Source organism: Hemiscyllium ocellatum, chromosome 29 (assembly GCF_020745735.1).
Source record: "Hemiscyllium ocellatum isolate sHemOce1 chromosome 29, sHemOce1.pat.X.cur, whole genome shotgun sequence".
NCBI classification, from domain to species: domain Eukaryota; kingdom Metazoa; phylum Chordata; class Chondrichthyes; order Orectolobiformes; family Hemiscylliidae; genus Hemiscyllium; species Hemiscyllium ocellatum.
The window spans coordinates 51,671,297-51,694,770 of NC_083429.1; the positions used below are offsets into that span (position 1 = coordinate 51,671,297).

At 43.1% G+C, this 23,474-nt stretch overlaps 1 protein-coding gene across 1 annotated transcript; it reads left to right on the top strand.

Moving 5' to 3' along the window:
• The first annotated feature begins 530 nt into the window (after positions 1–530).
• On the top strand, positions 531–19,719 carry LOC132829672 (interleukin-18-like). Its single transcript, XM_060847019.1, has 5 exons — positions 531–685; positions 1,333–1,415; positions 4,155–4,304; positions 17,115–17,272; positions 19,454–19,719. The coding sequence occupies exons 1-5, from the start codon at positions 531–533 to the stop codon at positions 19,667–19,669; spliced, it is 762 nt and encodes a 253-aa protein (XP_060703002.1). The 3' UTR covers positions 19,670–19,719.
• The last annotated feature ends 3,755 nt before the right edge of the window (positions 19,720–23,474 follow it).

Below are 23,474 nucleotides of genomic sequence, written 5' to 3' on the forward strand. Positions count from 1 at the left end.
GGTTAAGGGAAGATTTCATCAAGGTGCTAAAATTGCAGAGTTTTTGACAGGGTCGATAATTTCCCTTCTCCAGTTTTTCACCCATATCCTCCCTCCCTTCCCCAGTTACTCCCCCTCTTTCCAGTTAATTCCCCTCTCTCTGGTTATTCCCTCTCCATTCAGTTATTGTCTCACTGCCCCTCCCCGGAACTTGTTGCTTTTAAGTGCTCTTGCTGATCATGCAGCATGCTGGCTCAGTGGTTCGCAATGCTGCCTCACAGTTGATTGTCTGTTAAATTTTTCAATGTATAATTTCAGTTACATCACACTGCAAATTTTTGCTATAAATTCTGTGTTAGGATCAAGCCCTCCACTATCACCTGATGATGGAGCGTTGCTCCGAAAGTTAGTGTGCTTCCAATTAAACCTGTTGGACCATAACCTGGTGTTGTGTGAGTTTTAACAAGGTTAAAATGAAGTTGTGAAGAGGTTTTGGAAGATAATTCCATAGTGTAAGAGGCCAGACAGCAGGAGGCACACTTACCACCACTATGGTGATTGGAACTGTGAAGCTCAAGAGACCAGAATTAGAAGCTCAGAGATTTTGGGAGCTCGAGGGGATTACAGAGGCAAGGAGCATGCAAGAAGGGGTTTTGAAAAGCAGAAATGCCATGGCAGGGAACTGGTGTGCCCAGGGTGAGATGGCGTGAGTAAATAAAGAAGCAATACAATTTTTAATGAGCTACAGATTGATCATGTTTCCGGGACACCCCTAAGTTAGTTTGTAAAAGAAACACCCCAAGCTGTGAATAGCTTCATAGATTTTTGGAAATTGAGTAATCATCATGAGTCACTCTCATGTCTGACAAATGGCGCCATAATCACGAATTTCTTCCTTTCACCTCTATCTAAGAACGTCCATTAAAACGTACATCTTCAGGCAGGTGTTAAGTTACCTGTCACGATATGAGGCTCAGTGTCAAATTTTACTCCTGACAGCCACCCAGGTGGGAAAGCTGTCAATATTGTCTGCAGCGTGTCCCCCTTCTTTGAAAGCTCTCAAGAAATTTTTGTTTCGTGCACTGAAGAGGGTAGAAGGGCGTCAACTTAACGCATGATAATTGGCAACTCCAACACTGCAGTGTTTCCTCAGAGATGCTCTGGGAATATCAACTAAAATCCAAACTGTGTATAAAACCCAGACTACCAGCCCAGCCCAGTCCTGTTGGGGTTGAGTCCTTTGTGTTTCTGATGCATCCAATCACTTCCTCGAGCAAAACCACTCAACAACAACCAAGAAAGATTTAATTGCGAAATTCAGAAAAGGAATGTCAGTCTTTGCTTTTGTTTCAGAGATTACAATTCTCGATCTGAGATGAGTAAAAAATTACAACACCAGCCCTTGGAATTTAACAAGGACATTGAAACCTTTAAAGGTAAGTTACTTCTTATTAACACGGCGATGTGCATCATTCTGTGCTCCATGTTCCCTGCGGGGTCAATCACATTGAGATATTTTGAAATGGTCTGAATAATTCTATTGGAAATCACGATGTTAAACGTTATTAGACTTTGCTGCACTTGTGCCTGGGAGCAAACATGATTGGTTGGAGGCTTCCTGCGGGTTTTGAGGGCTTTTGCATACACACTCGTTTCCTTTTCACACATAACTTGTTTCCTCCTCTTCATTCACACCTCGATCAGAGAGAACGGCCTCAATTCTGTCCTTGCAAATCCCTGCCGCTTGGCAAACTCATCAGAGCCCAGCTCTTCCACCAAGTATTCGGGGATATTGTCTGACCTCTCCCTCAGCGCCTCCCTGTCTGTCCCATTATTTCAGAAACCCTCTTGCTGATAACCAGCAAGGTCGTGGTTATGGTGCTTTGTGGAGGGGGGGGGGGGTAGTGTCTTGTCTCTGAACCAGGGGGGCCTGGAATAGAGTTCTACCTGCTTTGGAAGTGTGGAGCACCATGTCTGATTAGAACATTGAAGTTAAAAATCACACAACACCAGGTTATAGTGCAACAGGTTTAATTGGAAGCACTAGCTTTTGGAGCGACGCTCCTTCATCAAGTGGTTGTGTCCGAAAGTTAGTGCTTCCAATTAAACCTGTTGGACTGTAACCTGGTGTTGTGTGATTTTTAACTTTGTCCACCCCAGTCCAACACTGGCATCTCCAAATCATGATTAGAACATATTCGGTTAAGAAGTGTCACTCTCACCAACTGCTTGCAGTTTGTTGAGTGAAAGGATGGTCGCGTTGTTGTGGTTGTGTTAGCCGGGCTGGGGATTTGTGTTGCAGAGTTTCATCCTCCTGTTTAGGTGATATCCCCAGAGCTTGGGAACTGTTTCCCAGCTCGATGAACAGAACCACATCAACCAGCAGCCGAGCTAGAAATCTCCTCCCAGACTCTGATGATCGCGTGGCTCAGTGAAGGTGCTCTCTCTCAGTTTATTTACCCTTTATTTGCTCCTGGCAAGAAGTCAAAATTATTCAGATCACACGATTTTTTCAACGATGTCTTTCATGTGGTTTTTGTGGTGTTATTTCTCAAACGCGTATTCCTACACACAACCTAACATATGCGTATCAGTTTATATTCGGAAAGGATTTTTCAAAAAAAAATCTTTAATATAGAGAGAGAAAATTCGGAACTGAAAAGAAACAGTGATGCAATCATGTCTGAGAAAGCGGTGTATTCTAATAAGATCATTTATAAACTGCTGGGCATTATGTAGAGATTCACAGAGAGAGAGAGAGAGGGAAAGGAGGCTGTCTGTAAGAACTGGGAACCTAAAGATGACTTCAGGCGGTGAGTTGGGCAGTATTTTGCTTTCAACTAGATTAATTATTACCGGGGGTACGTGCAGGGAACACAAAAACGGACTTTGTCAGAAAGCCAGTATTGATGTTGGAAAAGTAGGTTTTAAACAGAAAGTGTAAAATAAATCCTCTTCCATCCGATCCCCCGGGTCAGTAATGTGTCTCAGCGATTCCCATACTCTGCCGCTGGGTGAAGGTTTGAAACAAGGGCAATGTTATAACCGCGGGAGACGGCAGCGTGACTTGCTGGAGGGAGGGAGGGATTAGGGAGCTTGTTGAACAGTTGACATGAGGCCACAACCATAAACCGGTCCGAATCTGCAAGGCGCCAGCTCTCTAAAGACAGCGAAAGGAGAGGGGGAACTTACAAAAACGGCAGACTTTTTGTCCAAGTAATTTGCGAAGAGAATCCTCATTGCACAAACAGGCTATTCGGTCCATCGAGTCCACACCCTTTAAAGAAAAAGTTTTCTCTCACACAGTCTTCGAAGAGCATTTCCTACCCACTCCCCGCCTGTACCCGACCTGGGCATCTGCAGACTGTGGGAGAATGTACAGACTCCACACAGACTGGAATCGAACCCAGGGTCCTAGCTCTGTGAGATAGCAGTGCTAAACACCGAGCCACCATGTCAGCCACGGCTCTGAGCTGAGCACTGCTGCCTCACAGCGATGGAAACCTGAGTTTGAGTTATCACACTGTGATCAACTCCCTCAAACTAAATTCAAACTGAGATTTTTAGCAGAGAAAATAACCCTAAATTAAAATATTTCCGGCATAGGATCAGATCATTCGGTCCCAATGCATCTAAACCGGTTTCTCTAACTCCGCCTGGCTCTCTTCTTATTTCATTTCATCTAATATCCGTTTTATTTCTGCTCGCTGTTTATCTGGATTCCACCTACTTGCACCTTTTGTTTTTTTTCCTTAAGCTTCCCTTCAGACAGAAATTCCAGCCTTTAGCTTTGTTTTTGATGCTTCCCTCTTCCTGCATTTTAGTAGCAATAAGATTCTTGTTGGGAGCATGTGACAACAGTAGAAAAGCATTTGGACTGTTTTCCATCGGGTGGACAGTAAGGAAGGAATGTGTTTCTCAGCCGTCACCCTATTGAATGGCAGGAGAGGTTCTATGAGCCAGATTACATACCCCTTATGTTTTCAAAGCTTCCTTTCTTTACATGATAACGCAGATGTTGAATGCTCCTCTCCCTCACACTGCAGAACTCTGAATGATAAGGTTCTAAGCAATGCCATAATGTTTATGGTTAGCTATTTCTGACCATGATTCATTCTGCACTTCATAAAAGTCTGTTTTTTTCTGATTCCTACGCCCCCTCCTCCTTTTACTAGGTGTTAAGTCTGATTACTTTAAGAAATATGAAAGAGAAGACCATGTGAAAATGATCAAGAATATTTATGGCGAAGTACTCATAGCCCACAGAGATGGAAATACCGGGCCAGTGCCGATCTTTGACCATCGCACATTTGCTGAACAAACAGGTTTACTTATTGAATTCACTTTTTTAAAAAATGGATATAGAGTTGCATCATGGAATTATACAGTATTGGAAAAAAAAACATTTTGACTATTGTTCCAAGTTAACTTCCTTAGATGAGTAATCTAACTAATAGCATGACCCAGCTCTCCCTCCAGAGCCCTGTAAACATTTTCTGAATATTCTCCTTCAAAGATTATTATTTAATCTGCTTTCACTGTCTTTTTTTTGGCAACGCATTCCATCAAACATGTGTATTTTAAACAAGTACTTGGGTTTCCCTCTTTTTGGTCCAGTCTTTGTGAAAAGCTTCCTAATTGATTGTGTCCCAACACAGTCATAGAGTCATACAGCACGGAAACAGGACTTTCTGACCACCCAATCCATGCTGACCATAATCTGTCACTAAACTAGTCTCACTTGCCTGCGCTTGGCCCATATCATTTCAGACATTTCTTATTTATGTGCTTATCTAAGTTTTAAATGTTGTAACTGTATCCACATCCACCACTTCCTCTGGAAGTTCATTCCACACACAAGCCACTGTCTGTGTAAAAATAAAATTGTCCCATATGTCTTTTTAAAATCTTTCTCCTGTTATCTTAAAAATACATTCATAGAGTCTATTATTTGCCTAACCACATATATTTCTTTGAATGGAAGGATATTCTGTTACTCCTGTCTTTGGCTATAACTATATGTTCAATGTACATTTGATTAACCTTAGGCCGCACAATGAACACTGTTATCTCAGGTACAAGTCAATTGTAGAGTCATAGCGTTGTACAGCACAAAAACAGACCCTTTTGTCCAACTCGACCATTCTGACCAGATATCTTAAGTTAATCTAGTCCCTCTGCCAGCATTTGGTCCATATCCCTCCAAACCCTTCCTATTCATATACCCACCCGATGCCTTTTAAATGTTGTAATTGTACCAGCCTTCACAACTTCCTCTGGCAGCTCATTCCATACACCCACCACCCTCTAGGAGAAAGTGAGGACTGCAGATGCTGTAGAACAGAGCTTAAAAATGTGTTGCTGGAAAAGCGCAGCAGGTCAGGCAGCATCAAAGGAGCAGGAGAATCGACGTTTCGGGCATAAGCCCTTCTTCAGGAATGAGGAGGGTGTGCCAAGCAGGCTAAGATAAAAAGTAGGGAGGAGGGACTTGGGGGAGGGGCATTGGGAATACGATAGGTGGAAGGAGGTTAAGGTGAGGGTGATAGGTCGGAGAGGGGCTGGGGGCAGAGAGGTCAGGAAGAAGATTGCAGGTCAAGAAGGCGGTCCTGAGTCCGAGGGTTGGGACTGAGAAAAGGTTGGGGGGGGGGGTGGAATATGAGAAAGGTGGAGAAATCTGCATTCATCCCTTGTGGTTGGAGGGTTCCTAGGCAGAAGATGACGCACTCTTCCTCCAGGCATCGTGTTGCCATGGTCACCCTCTGTGCGAAAAAAATGGCCCTTAGATCCTTTTCAATCTTTTCCCTCTCACCTTAAACCTAGTTTTGGACTCATCTATCCTGGGAAAAAGATGTTAGCTATTCACTCTATCTATGTCCCTCATGATTTTAGAAACCTCTGTAAGGTCACCCCTCTGCTCTTTCTGTGATCCATGTAGTAGGGCACAAACATCCCCGTGTAGGTGCGAATTCTGCAATCTCTCTTCTTTAAAACTGTATTGCTTATTTTTATTCTGCCTGCCAAAATGTACAAGTACACATTTCTGACTTTGTATGTGCAGAAGTTTTGCCTGCTCTCTTAATCTATCTCTATCCTTTTGCAGGCTCTTTAATGTCCCTCTTCACAACTTACTTTCCTATCTATCTTGGTGTCACCAGGAAATGTAGCAACCAGACAATCTGGGTTCAAGTCCCAGCTGTTTCAAAGGTGCGTCATAACACATTTGAACAGGTTAATTTAAAAAAGTCTGTTCCTCTTGATGTGCAGTGGTTGTGTCCCTATTTCTGAACCAGGAGGCCTGTGTTCAAGTCCTACCTGCTCCAGCAGTATGTAATAACTTCTCTGAACAGGCTGATTAGAAAATATCTACCATCAGTAGTCAAAGTCAAGTCAGTTTTATAAATTGTAAATAATCGAGATGTCAGTCCTCATTATGTCTTGCCATCTACAAATTGGTACAATTATATCCACTCTTCTGTTGCCTGTTGGCTAAGCAATCCTCTGTCTGATTTCGGAGATTCACACGGATGATCCCTGGATTGGTAGATCTAAATACAAGGAACGGCTGAGGAGGTTGGGATTGTATTCATTGAAGTTAAGAAGATTAAGGGGAGATCTAATAGAAACTTACAAGATAATACATGGCTTGGAAAGGGTGGACGCTAGGAAATTGTTTCCGTTAGGCGAGGAGACTAGGACCTGTGGACACAGCCTTAGAATTAGAGGGGGTCGATTCAGAACAGAAAATGCGGAGACATTTCTTCAGTCAGAGAGTGGTGGGCCTGTGGAATTCATTGCAGCGGAGTGCTAATGAATTTAGCGCCTTCATGTCTTCAAGGCAGAGATTGATAAATTCTTGATGTCATTGGGAATTAAGAGCTACAGGGAGAATGCGGATAAGTGGAATTGAAATGTCCATCAGCCATGATTAAATGGTGGAGTGGACTCGATGGGCTGAATGGCCTTACTTCCACTCCTATGTCTTATGGTCTTATTATGATTTGATATGTTAGCCCCAGTGCCAGTAACCCTTATTTTGCCGAGTAACCTTTGATTTGGGATCCTTGCCAAATGCTTTCTGGAAATCTAAATTCAGCACAACCACATATTCTCTTAATCCGATAAAAACAAAAAGAACTCCAGATGCTGTAAATCAGAAACAAAAACAGGAATTGCTGGAAAAGCTCAGCAGATCTGGCAGCATCTGTGGAGAGAAATCAGTGTTAATGTTTCGTGTCAACTGACACTTTCTCAGAACTCCTGATTCAGCGTTATTTCTGGTATAGTACAGTGAAAACATACACCAATGTCTGTTCAATCCGTCCACCATTTCCTCATCAGACATGACTAATTCCCTGCACACTCTTGAGGACCCACACCCTACCCAATCTTGTAATTCTTTCAAAATGTCTGTAGGTTACTGTCTGTTTTATGTTTCTCGCTACTTTTTCCTGTACTGTAACTTCTCCCTCAAAGTTGTATTACTATTTTAATATTATTATTGGTCTCTTCTGACTTGCCAGGCGTCATTGTGGTATGATATTCTGATTCTTTAACTATATATAATTTTTAACTTCCCTTTGTTAGCCACAGATAGGCAAAGAGAAGAATGCATTTCATTTCTTACGTGAATGTATCTTTTCTGTGTAATATCTCCTTGGATATCTGCCGCTACATCTTAACTGACCTATACGTTACCTAATTTTCCAGTTCACTTAAACACAACTGATCTACACTGATATTCGTGCTCCTCCCATCCTGCTTCATCGCATCCAATCAGAAAATTATTCTATTCATTCTTAACTCATACAATCACATACTTTATCCTTTAAACAAATTTGTACTTTCCTTTCAGCTACTGCATGTTATATGTTAGCAGGTTCCTCATAGAGTGATACAGCACAGAAACAGACCCTTCAGTCCAACCTGTCCACGCCGACCTGATATCCCAACCCAATCTCGTCTCACCTGCCCATGATGAATTCTTTCTGGACAAAGATAATTTTTCCCGCTGTTTTATTAGTGACTGTTATATTTATGTCCCCTTAGATTTGCAATCCCCATGCTCCCATCCCCAACCATACGTTCACCCAAGACAAAAGTAGAAATTGCTGGAAAAGCTCAGCAGGTCTGGCAGCATCTGTGGAGAGAAATCCAAGTTAACATTTCGGGTCAAAAAACCCTTCCTCAGAACTCAGGTTTTCTGAGGAAGGCTCACTCGACCCAAACCATTAACACTTGTGTCTCTCCACAGATGCTGCCAGACCTGCTGAGCTTTTCCAGCAACTTCTGTTTTTGTCTCCAACTTACAGCATCCACAGTTCTTTTCAGTTTTTATTTACTCCATTCACCCAACCTTCCTTTTAACTGTAGCTAAACACTCAGTCTGCTCTCTGGAGTGTAAATACAGTCTCCCCAAGAGAAAAGAATATCAAGAACTGTTAATTCTGACAAACCTCTAATTTTTTTTTAAAAAGTGGTCACAGGTCATTGGGTACTTCTGCATTGTCAGAGATTCACTGTTTGACCACTCAGCAATAAATCTGAGTGCTGGTTCTCCTAAACATTATACTTCTGTGCAATGTTGCAAGTTACTGGAAGACAAATATGTGTGGGACAATATCGGAAACAGTACTTCCCTCTTTGCTAGAGGAAGGTGTGAGGGATAAACAGAATAATGAGGATAGCTTTTGATTTCCCAATCAGATTGAGACCAGAAACTGAACAATCTCCTTGTGTCACAGTGCCAGGCTTGTTCCACATTCTTATCAGGGTGGTAAATCTCCCACCACTTCAAAATCATTCACCATGTGTACATTTCATTGAGATGTATTCAAAGGCATTTTTCCATACTTTAACAATGGCATTACCATCACCTGAATTCCCCCACCGTCAACGTCCTGGAGGCTACCATTGACATGAACTGAACCAGAATTGCCATATAATTACATCCTCTACACAAACAGGTCAGATTCCAGGAATCCTGCAGTGAATAACTCCCCGCCTGACTCCACACAGCCTTTCCAACATCTACAAGACACACATTAGGCATCTGATGGAATATTCTCCACTTGCTTGGACAGCACAGCTCCAACAATGGTCAAGGAGTTCAATACCATTCTGAACAAAGCAGGTGCTTAATTTGCACTACATCCACTTTCAATATTCACAGTAGCAGTGACATGTACCATCTACAAGATGCACTACAGAAATTCACTAAGACTTCAACAGCATCTTGCAAACACTCAAACCTTTACCACCTGGAAGGAGAAGAGTAGGTGGCATGGTGGCACAGTGGTTAGCACTGTTGCCTCACAGCGCTAGAGACGTGGGTTCAATTCCCACCTCAGGCGACTGACTGTGTGGAGTTTGCACATTCTCCCCGTGTCTACGTGGGTTTCCTCTGGGTGCTCTGGTTTCCTCCCACAATCCAAAAATGTGCAGGTTAGGCGAATTGATCATGCTAAATTGCCCGTAGTGTTAGTGGTAAATGTAGGGGAATGGATCTGGGTGGGTTGCGCTTCGGCGGGTCGGTGTGGACTTGTTGGGCCAAAGGGCCTGTTTCCACGCTGTAAGTAATCTAATCTAATCAGGAGATATATGGAAATGCAAGTTCTCCTCCAAGTCACCCACCATCCTGACTTGGAACTAAATCACCATTCCTTCAACTTTCTAGTGGAAGCTTGATCTTGTGCCTGAATGTAAGAATGAGCTAGTGCTCAGAGCTTGTCAGAAGCCAATATTTTCTCATAAATTGCTGAATCAACTTATATCTGTTATCATGACTTTGGCCCTTTCATACCATATAACCTTCTCCAGATATAAAACCCACTTAGAATACCATGTTCCTCCTGCTCAGGCCTATTCCATATCCCCAACTTCCTTTCCCCAGCAATGGTGACCACTCCTTCATATCTCAGGCACATATTATGATCCCTACTGATGGCAATACTGAACAATTCAGATTTCAGAGTAAAACCTGGCTTTATAGACCATGAGTTCTATTTTTGCAATTTTGATTGCTCTGATGTTCAGTCACTGAACATTTTCCCGACCCCCAATGCCTCATCTTCACCATGGATATCCAATCCCTCTACACCTCCATCCGCCATGATCAGGGCCTCCAAGCCCTCCATTTTTTCCTCTCCCGACGTCCCCAACAGTATCCTTCCACCAACACTCTCATTCGTTTGGCCGAACTAGTCCTCACCCTTAACAATTTCCCCTTCGAATCCTCCCACTTCCTCCAGACCAAAGGGGTAGCCATGGGCACACGTATGGGCCCCAGCTATGCCTGTCTCTTTGTTGGCTACGTAGAACAGTCGATCTTCCGTAATTACACCGGCACCACTCCCCACCTCTTCCTCCGTTACATTGATGACTGCATTGGCGCCACCTCATGCTCCCGCAAGGAGGTTGAGCAATTCATCAACTTCACCAACACATTCCACCCTGACCTTAAATTTACCTGGACCATCTCCGACACCTTCCTCCCCTTCCTGGACATCTCCATCTCCATTAATGACGACTGACTTGACACTGACATTTTTTACAAACCCACCGACTCACACAGCTACCTGGATTACACCTCTTCCCACCCTACCTCTTGCAAAAATGCCATCCTCTATTCCCAATTCCTCCGCCTCCGCTGTATCTGCTCCCAGGAGGACCAGTTTCACCACAGAACACACCAGATGGCCTCCTTCTTTAGAGACTGCAATTTCCCTTCCCACGTGGTTAAACATGCCCTCCAAAGCATCTCGTCCACATCCCCCACTTCTGCCCTCAGACCCCACCCCTCCAACCATAACAAGGACAGAACGCCCCTGGTGCTCACCTTCCACCCTACAAACCTTGGCATAAACCAAATCATCCGCCGACATTTCCGCCACCTCCAAAAAGACCCCACCACCAGGGATAGATTTCCCTCCCCACCCCTTTCCGCCTTCCGCAAAGACCGTTCCCTCCGTGATACCTGGTCAGGTCCACACACCCCCACAACGCTCCCTCCCATCCTGACACCTTCCCCTGCCACCGCAGGAACTGTAAAACCTGCACCCACACCTCCTCCCTCACCTCTATCCAAGGCCCTAAAGGAGCCTTCCACATCCATCAAAGTTTTACCTGCACATCCACTAATATCATTTATTGTATCCATTGCTCCCGATGCGGTCTCCTCTACATTGGGGAGACTGGGCGCCTCCTAGCAGAACGCTTTAGGGAACATCTCCGGGACACCCGCACCAATCAACCACACCGCCCTGTGGCCCAACATTTCAACTCCCCCTCCCACTCTGCCGAGGACATGGAGGTCCTGGGCCTCCTTCATTGGCGTTCCCTCACCACCGATGCCTGGAGGAAGAACGCCTCATCTTCCGTCTCAGAACACTTCAACCCCAGGGCATCAATGTGGACTTCAACAGTTTCCTCATTTCCCCTTCCCCCACTTCACCCTAGCTCCAAACTTCCAGCTCAGCACTGTCCCCATGACTTGTCCGGACTTGTCCTACCTGCCTATCTTCTTTTCCACTTATCCACTTCACCCTCCTCCCCGACCTATCACCTTCATCCCTTTCCCCACTCACCTATTGTACTCTATGCTACTTTCTCCACACCCCCACCCTCCTCCAGCTTATCTCTCCACCCTTCAGGCTCTCTGCCTTTATTCATGATGAGGGGCTTTTGCCCGAAACGTCGATTTTACTGCTCCTTGGATGCTGCCTGAACTGCTGTGCTCTTCCAGCACCACTAATCCAGAATCTGGTTTCCAGCATCTGCAGTCATTGTTTTGAACCTATATTCACATGGCTGCCAGTGTACTTTAACGTAACAACATAAATGTCTATTCCACCCAAAAGGAAAAAAAAAAGCAAAATATCTTACATTATTTGAGTGTCAGCTAGGCACCCATACTTTGGGTGGCACAGTGGTTAGCATGTGCAAAGATTAATCAGGTTATGACTCTACTCACTGGAGTTTAAAAGAAACATGTAGGGTTCTTAAGGGCTTGACAGGATAAATGCTGAGAAGATGTTTCACCTCACGGGAGAGTTTATGACCAGAGGGCACAGTCTCAGAATAAAGGGTGCCAATTTAAGACTGAGATGAGGAGAAATTTCTTCTGTCAGAGAGTTGTGAGTCTTTGGAACTCCTTGCCATAGAGAGGTGTGGAGGTAGAGTCTTTGTGTATATGAAAGGCTGAACAGATTGGTTCTCTATTGATCAAGAATCTAAGGTTATGGGGAAAAGGTGGGTAAGTGGATATGAAGTATATTTCCTGTTTGACTGGTGGAGCAGACTTGGCAGGCTAAATGTCCATTCCTACTTCTAATGGTTTTATATATAATATATAAATACAAATAAAAAACTTAATAACTATATCTGATTCTGTCCACTTTTGTGATAAAATAACTTGGGAAATTCCATACCCTTCTGCAGAAAAGGGAAAAAACCAAAAGGTATCCAGCAATTTTGTTTTCTGATCAAAGTTGCTCTTCACTATTTATACATGTTTTACTATGACAGTAACAATATTCATGTTACATAAGAACGTTTAAACAGTTCTTATTCACAAATCCATTTTGATTATTGTATTGATTTTCTTTCATATTTGCTCTTTATAAATGATCTATTATAATAGTATTTCTTCCAGCTACTCGAATCATTTTTAAAGTGTATGCTCATAGCAGTAAATTCCAAGGAAACAGAACCAAACTATTGGTATGAAATATCACTTTAAAAAAAAGGATTATTGACTTTATAAATAACAATATTTGTAGACTGCAAAGTGTTGTATAGCCAATATCAAACTCAAAGTCTCTTTTTCCAGAGTCGAATATTTCTGCTGGCATGAGTTTAGCTTGTGAGGAAAGGTCTACAGGAATAGTGCTAGAAGACTTGGAGGATAGCAAACGTTGTTCCCTTGTTCAAGAAGGGGACGAGAGACAATAATAGACCAGTGAGTCTTATTTCATCTGTGGGTAAAGTGTTGGAAAAGATTAAAAGAGATAAGATTTATAATCATTTAGAAAAGAATAAGTTGATTAGTGCTAGTCAACATTGTTTTGTGAAGGTTAGGTCATGCCTCACAAACGTTATTGAGTACTTTGAGAAGGTGGATGAGGGTAAAGTGGTTGATGTGGTGTATATGGATTTCAGTAAGGCGTTTGATAAGGTTCCCCACGGTAGGCTATTGCACAAAATACAGAGGCATGGGATTGATGGTGATTTAGTGGTTGAATCAGAAATTGGCTATCTGAAAGAAAACAGAGGGCAGTGGTTGATGGGAAATGTTCATCCTGGGGCTTAGTTACTAGTGGTGTACCGCAAGGATGTGTTTTGGGGACACAGCTGTTTGTCATTTTTATAAATGACCTGGATGAGGGTGTAGAAGGAAAGCTTAGTAAATTTGCGGATGACACTAAGGTGGATAGAGTTGTGAATTGCAACAAGGGGTGTTGTAGGTTACATAGATAAGCTGCAGAGCTGGGCTGAGAGGTAGCAAAACGAGTTTAACGTGGAGAAGTGTGAAGTGATTCACTTTGGAAGGAGTAACAGAAATGCAGAGTACTGGGCTAATTTGGGATATTTGGTCGTGTAGATGAACAGAGAGATCTTGTGTCCATTTACATAGATCCTTGAAAGTGCTATCCAAGTTTATAGGGTTGTTAAGAAGGCAAACGGTGTGATAGCTTTTATTAGTAGAGGGATTGAGTTTTGGAACCATGCTGCAGCTGTACAAAACTCTGGTGTGGCTGCACTTGAAGTATTGTGTACAGTTCTGGCCACCTCATTATAGGAAGGATGTGGAAGCAATAGAAAGGGTTCAGAGGCAATTTACTAGGATATTGTCTGGTATGGAGGAAAGGTCTTACGAGGAAAGGCTGAGGGACTTGAGGCTGTTTTTGTTAGGGAGAAGGTTGAGAGGTGAGTTAATTGAGACAAACAAGATAATCAGAGGGTTAGATAGGGTGAACAGTAAGAGCCTTTTTCCTCGGATGGTGATGGCGAACACGAGGAGGCATAGCTTTAAGTTGAGGGGTGACAGATATACGATGGATGTCAGAGGTAGTGTCTTTATTCAGAGAGTAGTAGGGGCATGGAACGCCCTGCCTGCAACAGTAGTACACTCGCCAACTTTAAGGGCATTTAAATGGTCATTGGATAGGCATATGGATGAAAATGGAATAGTGTAGTTAGATGAGCTTCAGATTGGTTTCACAGGTCAGCACAACATCAAGGGCTGAAGGGCCTGTCCTGCGCTGTAAGGTTAGATATTCTATTAAAAATGTCTGGTCACTCAAATCCCATTTAGCCCCCCTGTGGTTGTAATAACGCTGCATTAACAGCGATATTGCTGGCATCTACAGCAAGTTGAGTGACTTCTCATACCTTGGTATCGCTAAAAATCCATGCACTAGTGACTATGGCTTTAGAATGATCAAAGTTACTCTGACATTCTTTTGTCCATTCAAGTTTCTAGTCTTTTTTTTAAAACAAATTGTCAAAGGAGCCACCAAGATGCTGAATTTCAGAAGAAATTTCCAATGAATCCATTAGCGCCAATATATTTCAACTATTTTTTATTGCAGCCATGAGAAAATTCAATTTAACCCGTATTTATGCTTATTGTCCCATTGTCTGACCAAATAAGTCACTTTTACTTAGGTAAATGTTTTTGTAATCAAATTTACGACCAAATTGGTTCTTCGTAATTGGCCAAATAATTTGTCCAAGTGGTGTAATTTTTCCTTCCAGGTTTGGATGAGCATAGCTAAGCAACATACTTGCACAATTCTTTGATAACTTTGGTTAATCATTGAAAATCTGCTGGTGTATCTTTCATTGCAAATAACATGATTTTACATTGATAAGTCTATCCAGTGTTACAAAAACGGATATTTCTTTGGGTACATCAGGCAATGGAACTTGCCAATATCCTTTTAATGTCAATTTTTGAAACAAACCCATGACTGTCAAATCCTTTCAATACAGTCCTGTCATCATAGAATCAGATATGAATCCACCATTATTACTACACTGGCTTTGTGATAATCAATATACAATCATTGTGATCCATCTGGTTTTGGCACCATGCAATAGATGAGCTACTTTGACTAAGTTTAATAATGTCATTGTCCATTTTGATCTCTTCTCTCAATTTAGCAAGCTTTGTATCTGTATGCCTCCATTACTTCTCTCATTGAGTCTGTGATGATGTTGTTTTATGAGTAATATATTCCCTACATTAACATCATATATAGTCAAGGATGTTTTTCCTGGCCTTTTTACTTCAGTTGATTTATGAGGCTGTAATAGCTTTTGTAAGTCACTTAACCAGTTTTACAGGAAATAGCATAATATTTCAGCTAACTTTTCAAGCAGCCCCCAATCTAAATACTGGAGTGTTGCCTTTAGAATTTCAATTTCTGATTCAATCTCATTGTTTTGAAATGTTTAATTCGCTTCTTCTTTTACCGCTCTGTCCTGACGATTCTATCTTCCACGGTGTCTATCTAACATATTTAGATGACACACTCGCTGATTTTAGTTTCTCCTGTCTGGAGTACTCGCTTTGTGAACCTTGCTTTTCATGGTTCCTCAGAAGTAGGTTACCGTACCAACACCTTAATCTTCAGTGATGAATCTCCAAGTTTTAGCCTTGTTTTTGTTGCATGTTCAGCACCCTTTTTCGTTACTTCCTAAGTTTTGGTTAGTTTTTCTCAGAAACACGACACATATTGGAACTGCTGGCTTGAACTGACATCAGGATAAAAGGAGTACCTGAGATTAACCTTTTCTACTCAAAAGGTAAATAAGAGGAGAAACAATTCAAAACTGAGTTCTGAAACAGTGGAGAGAGAGGGAAATAGTCTCCAGAATTCTGCCTTGGTCACCAGATGAGAGGGGAGTGAAGGTGGAACTGGCAAAAGAGACAGAGAGAAGGAAGGAGAATTTTCTTTATTTAGCTCATCAAGTTATAAAGATCTGGAATGCATTGCCTGAGAAAATAATGGAAGCATTTTAATAACAACTTTCAAAAGGGGATTGTATTATCTACCCTTCCGATATCGTTCGTCATCTCTTCATTGCTGTTGTTCCTTTAAAACCCACCTCTTTGGCCAAGTTTTAGGTGATCTGACCCAATTTATTATGTGGCTTGGTACAATACTTTGTTTTATAATTCTCCTGTGAATTGTTTTGGGATGTTTGGTTATGTTAAGGGTGTAATATTCATTGCAAGTTGTTTTTCATGAAAAGCTAACGTGAGGCTATGGGAAAGAGTTGGGGAACGAGACAAATTGGAAAACTTTAACCATGAGCTGGTATGGACAGAAGGACCATTCTGAACTGCACAATTCTACAAACTATCTGGGCTTAAACATTCTGAAGAAGGGTCACTGGGACCTGAAAAGTAAACTTTGTTTTCTCTCTCCACAGATGTTGCCAGACCTGTTGAGTTTCTCCAGCAATTTCTATTTTTGTTTCTGAGCTTAAAAGACCCAGCACCACCTCACAGCACACCCTTCAGAGCAGAAAACAGAACAAAGAACTGCAGATGCTGGAGAAACTCAGCAGGTCTGGTAGCATCAGTGGAGAGAAAGCAGACTTACAGTTTTGGGTCCAGTGACTCCTAACATTTAAGAACTGCACTGATGATAATCTGGGTGCAACATGATATTGAATAATGGGTCCTTTGCAAACAACTGGAAGATTAGAAAAATACTTCTATAAAAATGCAGATTGAAAAAAAAGTAAATTAGATTAGATACTTACAGTGTGGAAACAGGCCCTTCGGCCCAACAAGTCCATACCAACCCGCAACCCACCCAGACCCATTCCCCTACATTTACCCCTTCACCTAACACTGTGGGCAATTTAGCATAGCCAACTCACCTAACCTGCACATCTTTGTGACTGTGGGAGGAAACCGGAGCACCCGGAGGAAACCTACACAGACACGGGGAGAATGTGCAAACTCCACACAGGCAGCCGCCTGAGGCGGGAATTGAACCCGGGTCTCTGGCGCTGTGAGGCAGCAGTGCTAGCCACTGTGCCACCGGAATAATTAAATATTTTGCAATATATTAAAAGTGTATGTTTTCTGGAAATAACTAACACAAACTTACTTCCATCAGGAAATGATAGCACCAGTTTTAATCTGGTGTTGTATCGAACTCAGCTGTTCAAAAGGATGCCACGTGGTATTCCCATCGTATTCCAGATTAAAGTCGCAGGATCAGACTATCACATGTACTGCACTGAAGAAGGAGACAGAAAGGTTGTGAAGTTCAAGGTAAATACCATTTTGGATTTTTATAATTCTCAGGATGGTGAGATTGGTGGTTATCTCAAGAGAAAAGATTGGGACTGCATTCATTGGAGGTTAGTAGAATGAGCGGTGATCTTTTTGCAACATATAAGGTCCTGAGGGTACTTGACAGGGTGGATGCTGAAAGGATGTTTCTTCTGGGAACACAGCTTTCTTTTATTCCTTCATCAGATGTGGGTGTCACTGACGAGGGCAGTATTTATTGCCATCCCTAAAAAGATGGTGGTGAGCTGCTGTCTTGAACTGCTAAACTAAAACAACTAACAGCAGATACTGGAAATCCAAAACAAAAGTAGAACTTGCAGGTATGGCAGCATCTGTGGAGACAGAAAACAGTGTTAACGTTTTGGAGTCCATTCTGAAGAAGAGTCACTAGACTCTAAAACATTAACTCCGTTTCTCTCTCCATAGATGCTGCCAGACTCACTGAGTTTCTCTCGCATTTTCTATTTTTGTTTCTTAAACAGCTGCTGTCTGTGGTGTGTAGGGACACCCACAGTGCTGTCCAAAGGCAGACAATAGCTGAGGAGATTGTAGAGATTGGTGGTGATCTTTCAGGAGTCATTGGAGTCAGGGAAGGTCCCAGAGGACTGTAACATGGTGAAGGTAACAAACCTTTTAGAGAAGGGAGGGAGGCAGAGACAGGAAATGATAGATGGTTTAGCTGACCTCAGACATTGGTAAGTCCATTATTCGAGATGCAATTGCAAAGTATTTCAATGTATGTAGTAAAATAGGGCCGAGTCAGCACAGCTTCATGAAGGGGTGGTCACGCCTGACAAACCTATTGGAATTCTTTGATTAGGCAGCAAGCAAATTTGACAATGGAGAGCCAGTGGATGTAATCTATTTGGATTTTCAGAAATCTGAAGCACAAAGGTACTTGGGAATCCTAGTTCAGGATTCTCTTAAGGTTAACGTGCAGGTTCTCATAGCTGTGAGGAAGACCAATGCAATGTTAGTATTAATTTTAAGAAGGCCACAAACACAACAGCAGAGATGAACAGCTGAGGTTGTCCAAGGTTCTGGTCAGGCCACATTTGGAATATTGTGAGCAGTTTTGGTCCCGGTATCTAGGGAAGGAACTACTGGCCTTGGAGGGGGCCCAGATGAAGTTTACAGGATGGGGATAGAGGACTTGAGAAATGAGGATTCTGGGTCTGTACTGGGTGAGTTTAGAAGGTGGTGGGTGGTGGGGTGGGGGGTGGATGGATTTGATTTAAACTTCCAGAATACTGAGAGACCTGGACAGAGTGGACATGGAGAAGATGTTTCCACTAATAGGAGAGACTAGGACCTGAGGCACGGCCTCAGAGTGAAAGAACAACCCTCTAGAACTCAGAGGAAGAGGAATTTCTTCAGCCAGAGGGTGGTGACTCTGCAGAACACATCACTGCAGAAGGCGGTGGAGACCATGTCTGTTTAAGACAGAGACAGATAGGTTCTTGATTAGTAAGGGGATCAAAGGTTAAAGGGAGACAGGAGGGAAATGGAGTCAGGAGAACAAAGTCAGACTCAGGTGACTCTCTGTGTGGGTTTCCTCTGGATGCTCTAGCTTCCTCCCACAGTCCAAAGATGTGCAGGTTAGGTAGATTGGCCATGGTGAATTGTTTCATCACATCTCGGGATGTGAAGGTTAAATCTTTATTCTGTGTCTGGAATCCTACAAAAATGTCTTCAACCTCAGTATCCTTCCCCCTTATATCGCTCACTCTCTGCACACTCAGACATACACATTCACTCATTCACTCACATACATGTGAACACATGAGAAGTTCTGGAATTTCAATTTTTCTTATTGCAATGTAAGAGGTGGATGCAGTGTCTGGGTGGAGTTAGCTCTCGAAGATTCCTTTTGAAAATTTGGAGGAAGATAGCAGAGTTTATTTTTGTCTAATTGTGCTTGGGAATAGAGTTTCTTAACCTGATTAAAGATCTATGTCAATTGGTTGACAGGATAGGCTGCATGCTCTCTTGCTCCTATCTTGAAGTGAGTGATGTGAATTCTTCAAAGAGATGTTTGAGCTGAAGCCCGTAGAAGGAATCCTCACCTGCTACTCCAGACCATCCTAATCTGGACCATTATTGATGATTTGATCTGCTTAATTGGAATGACTTTTAATTTTAAAATTGTGTTTTACCTAGGAAGGCAGTGCTCCAAAAAATGTTGAAGACAACATGAAGAACATCATCTTTTACCAGCAGATGTTTGACAACACATATTCCAAGTTTGAATCTGCCTGGGCACTCGGATGGTTCCTCTGCACTGAAGGAGCGAACAGGCCTCACATCCTCGGTCTGAAGAAGGTCGAGAAGACCCAAGATGAAATGATAGCTGTCGGTTTGGAAAACATGCAATAAAACACATAATTTCAAATCATTACGCCAAATCTGAATCCACTTTGCTGAACTTAGAGATCCTGCCAGCTGTAATATTCCTGCTGAGGGTAGACTCCCAGAACATTTAGTATCAGCAACACCGTACACATTGGTCTAGGGAGCTACCAAGGATGGGAAGTGACAGTGGCGCTGGAAAGGGAAAGGGTGCAAGAGGGGCTGTTTTTCGTGGAGTGTCAGAGGCTGAGGGGTGACCTTATAGAGATTTATAAAATTATGAGAGACATGGATAGGATAAATAGACCAAGTCTTTTCCCTGGGGTGGGGGAGTTCAGAACTAGAGGGCATAGGTTTAGGGTGAGAGGGGAAAGATGTAAAAGAAACATAAGGGGCAACGTTTTCACACAGAGGGTGGTGTGTGTATGGAATGAGCTGCCAGAGGAAGTGGTGGAGGCTGGTACAATTACAGCATTTAAAAGGCATCTGGATGGGTATATGAATAGGAAGGGTTTGGAGGGATATGGGCCAAATGCTGGCAAATGGGACTAAATTAGGTTTGGATATCTGGTTGGCATGGACTGAAGGGTCTGTTTCCATGCTGCACATCTCTATGACTCTAAAAGGAGAAACAGTGAGAGACCAAGGGACAGAGCAGACCTCTGATTCCATTTCCCTGTTTCATGGTAGAAATTACAATACTGTACACCAAAGAAACACAAGAGTCAACTGTTTCATGGACAGCTGGCATAGATTGGTGCAATAATAACCTCCACTTAATGAGGTTTAACTGTCAAAGTGGATTCAGATTGGCATCCTAGCCCCTGTCAAACTCAGCCCAGACAACCACAGAGGCCAACTTCCCATTGAGAGAATCCATCTACCAGGCCCGCTGTCAAGGAAAGGCCACCAGCATTCTCCAAGATCCATTCCACCCTGGCAATGTTTTTCTACAACCTCTACCATTGGGGAGAAGGGACAGAAGCCTGAACACATGCACCAGCCAGTTTCAAAACAGTTTCTACCCTACTGTTGTTAGAATACTGAATGGACTCACAAACTCTTAACATTCATTTGCACCTGTGTTTTCGTTTTTGCTGCTGTTTACCTATTATTTACTATCTATGTTACTTAACTCTTGTGATCTGCCTGTAGCATAGGTAAGTAAATAATAGGTAAATAGCAGCAAAAACAAAAAACACCAGAGTTTGTGAGTCCATTCACTATTCTAACAACAGTAGGGTAGAAAATGTTTCGAAACTGGCTGGTGCATGTGTTCAGGCTTCTGCCCCATAGTGAAGGTTGTAGATAAACATTGCCAGGGTGAAGTTGAGTTGAACTTGTGTAGGAGGAGAAAGTGCGGTCTGCAGATGCTGGAGTATCAGAGCTGAAAATGTGTTGCTGGAAAAGCGCAGCAGGTCAGGCAGCATCCAAGGAACAGGAAATTCCTGATGAAGGGCTTATGCCCGAAATGTCGAATTTCCTGTTCCTTGGATGCTGCCTGACCTGCTGTGCTTTTCCAGCAACACATTTTCAGTTTTGATCCAGCTTTCTCTCTGCAGCAGCAAAAAGCTACAGTTCTCTGTGTCGCTAGATTGTTCCTTTCTCCTGGATTGCGGATAGCATTGGAGATTGTATGGGTGGCACTTCTTCACAGCACCAGGAATTCCAGCCTCAGGTGACTGTCTGTGTAGAGTTTGCACATTCTCCCTGTGTCTCTGTGGGTTTCCTCCCACAATCCAAAGATGTGCAGGGTCAGTGAATTGGCTATTCTAAATTGCCCATGGTGCGAGAAACATCAACCCCATGTTCTGTTTCCTCACTGAAATGAACTTGGGAATGTTTGTTTCTTTTTGTTTATGAAATGCTGCTACAATGAAATATTTAATAAAATAATTTAACTATGAAAGCTAATTCTTCTTTTGTTTGTATTTTAACTGCGTAAGTAATATACCTGTGGAGCTAATTGATGAAGTGTTAACAGCGTGTTTACACGTAGAACAATAAGTGGTTCAGGGACACGAGATGTTTGAGTTCAGCTTAGATGATTTCAGTTCAGAAGAACAGTTTCATCTGAGTAGAATAGTAATCTGTTAATTGTGTTGAAATGTCCAAACCAAGTTTAGTTCATAGAAACGTGAAAGATTGTGGGACTACAGAAGTCCCCTAGCAGTCAGCATTGAAAGGAATCTAGACCCTCAGGAATGAAATGTCTCAACCATTAAAACTGGAAAGAGCCAGTTGTGTAAGGAATTACATGTTAAGATAGGAATGATTGTTCCATAAGACATAGGAGCAGAAATTAGGCCATGCAGTTCATTGAATGGTAGAGCAGACTCTATCATGGCTGATAAATTTCTCAAGGAGAAAGTGAGGACTGCAGATGCTGGAGATCAGAGCTGAAAATGTGTTGCTGGAAAAGTGCAACAGGTCAGGCAGCATCCAAGGAACAGGAGAATCGACGTTTCGGGCATGAGCCCTTCTTCAGGAATGAGGAAAGTGTGCCAAGCAGGCTAAGATAAAAGGTAGGGAGGAGGGACTTGGGGGAGGGGTGTTGGAAATGCGATAGGTGGAAGGAGATTAAGGTGAGGGTGATAGGCGGAGTGGGGTGGGGGCGGAGAGGTCAGGAAGAAAATTGCAGGTTAGGAAGGAGGTGCTGAGTTCGAGGGTTGGGACTGAGATGAGGTGGGGGGAGGGGAAATGAGGAAACTGGAGAAATCTGAGTTCATCCCTTGTGGTTGGAGGGTTCCTAGGCGGAAGATGAGACGCTCTTCCTCCAGCCGTCGTGTTGCTATGGTCTGGCGATGGAGGAGTCCAAGGACCTGCATGTCCTTGGTGGAGTGGGAGGGGGAGTTGAATGTTGAGCCATGGGGTGGTTGGGTTGGTTGGTGTGGGTGTCCCAGAGGTGTTCTCTGAAACATTTCAGAGAATACCTCTGGGACACCCACACCAACCAACCCAACCACCCCGTGGCTGAACACTTCAACTCCCCCTCCCACTCCACCGAGGACATGCAGGTCCTTGGACTCCTCCATCGCCAGACCATAGCAACACGACAGCTGGAGGAAGAGCGCCTCATCTTCCGCCTAGGAACCCCCCAACCACATGGGATGAACTCAGATTTCTCCAGTTTCCTCATTTCCCCTCCCCCCACCTTGTCTCAGTCCCAACCCTCGAACTCAGCACCTCCTTCCTAACCTGCAATCTTCTTCCTGACCTCTCCGCGCCCACCCCCACTCTGGCCCATCATCCTCACCTTAACCTCCTTCCACCTATCGCATTTCCAACACCCCTCCCCCAAGTCCCTCCTCCCTACCTTTTATCTTAGCCTGCTTGGCACACTTTCCTCATTCCTGAAGAAGGGCTCATGCCCGAAATGTCGATTCTCCTGCTTCTTGGATGCTGCCTGACCTGCTACACTTTTCCAGCAACACATTTTCAGTACTGATAAATTTCTCAACCCCATTCTCCCACTTTCCCTTGATACTCAAGAACTTATCTATCTCAGTGTTAAATATACTCAATGACCTGCCCTCTACAGCCCTCTGTATCAGTCAATTCCACAGATTCCCCACTCTCTGGCTCAAAAAGCTTTTTAAATCTCCGTTCTAAAAATTTTAAAATTCTAGGGATTGGGAAAGCAATGCATGATCCCTTTAAAAGATTGTGTTTTCTCAGTTCTTAGAAGTTTAATTGGATGTCTGTGAAAAGCAGCTTGCAGGTTTGCAGGTCACAGAGAGAGCATCTGAAATTGAAACATTCGTATTGAAAGGCCAGCAGACCAAACAGCATTTTCACCAATACACCAGGCTTTTGAATTTAGCCAACTAAT

Coding starts and splice junctions, on each gene's coding strand:
- LOC132829672 (XM_060847019.1), top strand. CDS start 531: ATGGTGATTGGAACTGTGAAGCTCAAGAGACCAGAATTAGAAGCTCAG. Junction 686..1,332: donor TGTGCCCAGGGTGAGATGGC/GTGAGTAAATAA, acceptor CTTTTGTTTCAG/AGATTACAATTCTCGATCTG. Junction 4,305..17,114: donor CACATTTGCTGAACAAACAG/GTTTACTTATTG, acceptor TACTTCCATCAG/GAAATGATAGCACCAGTTTT.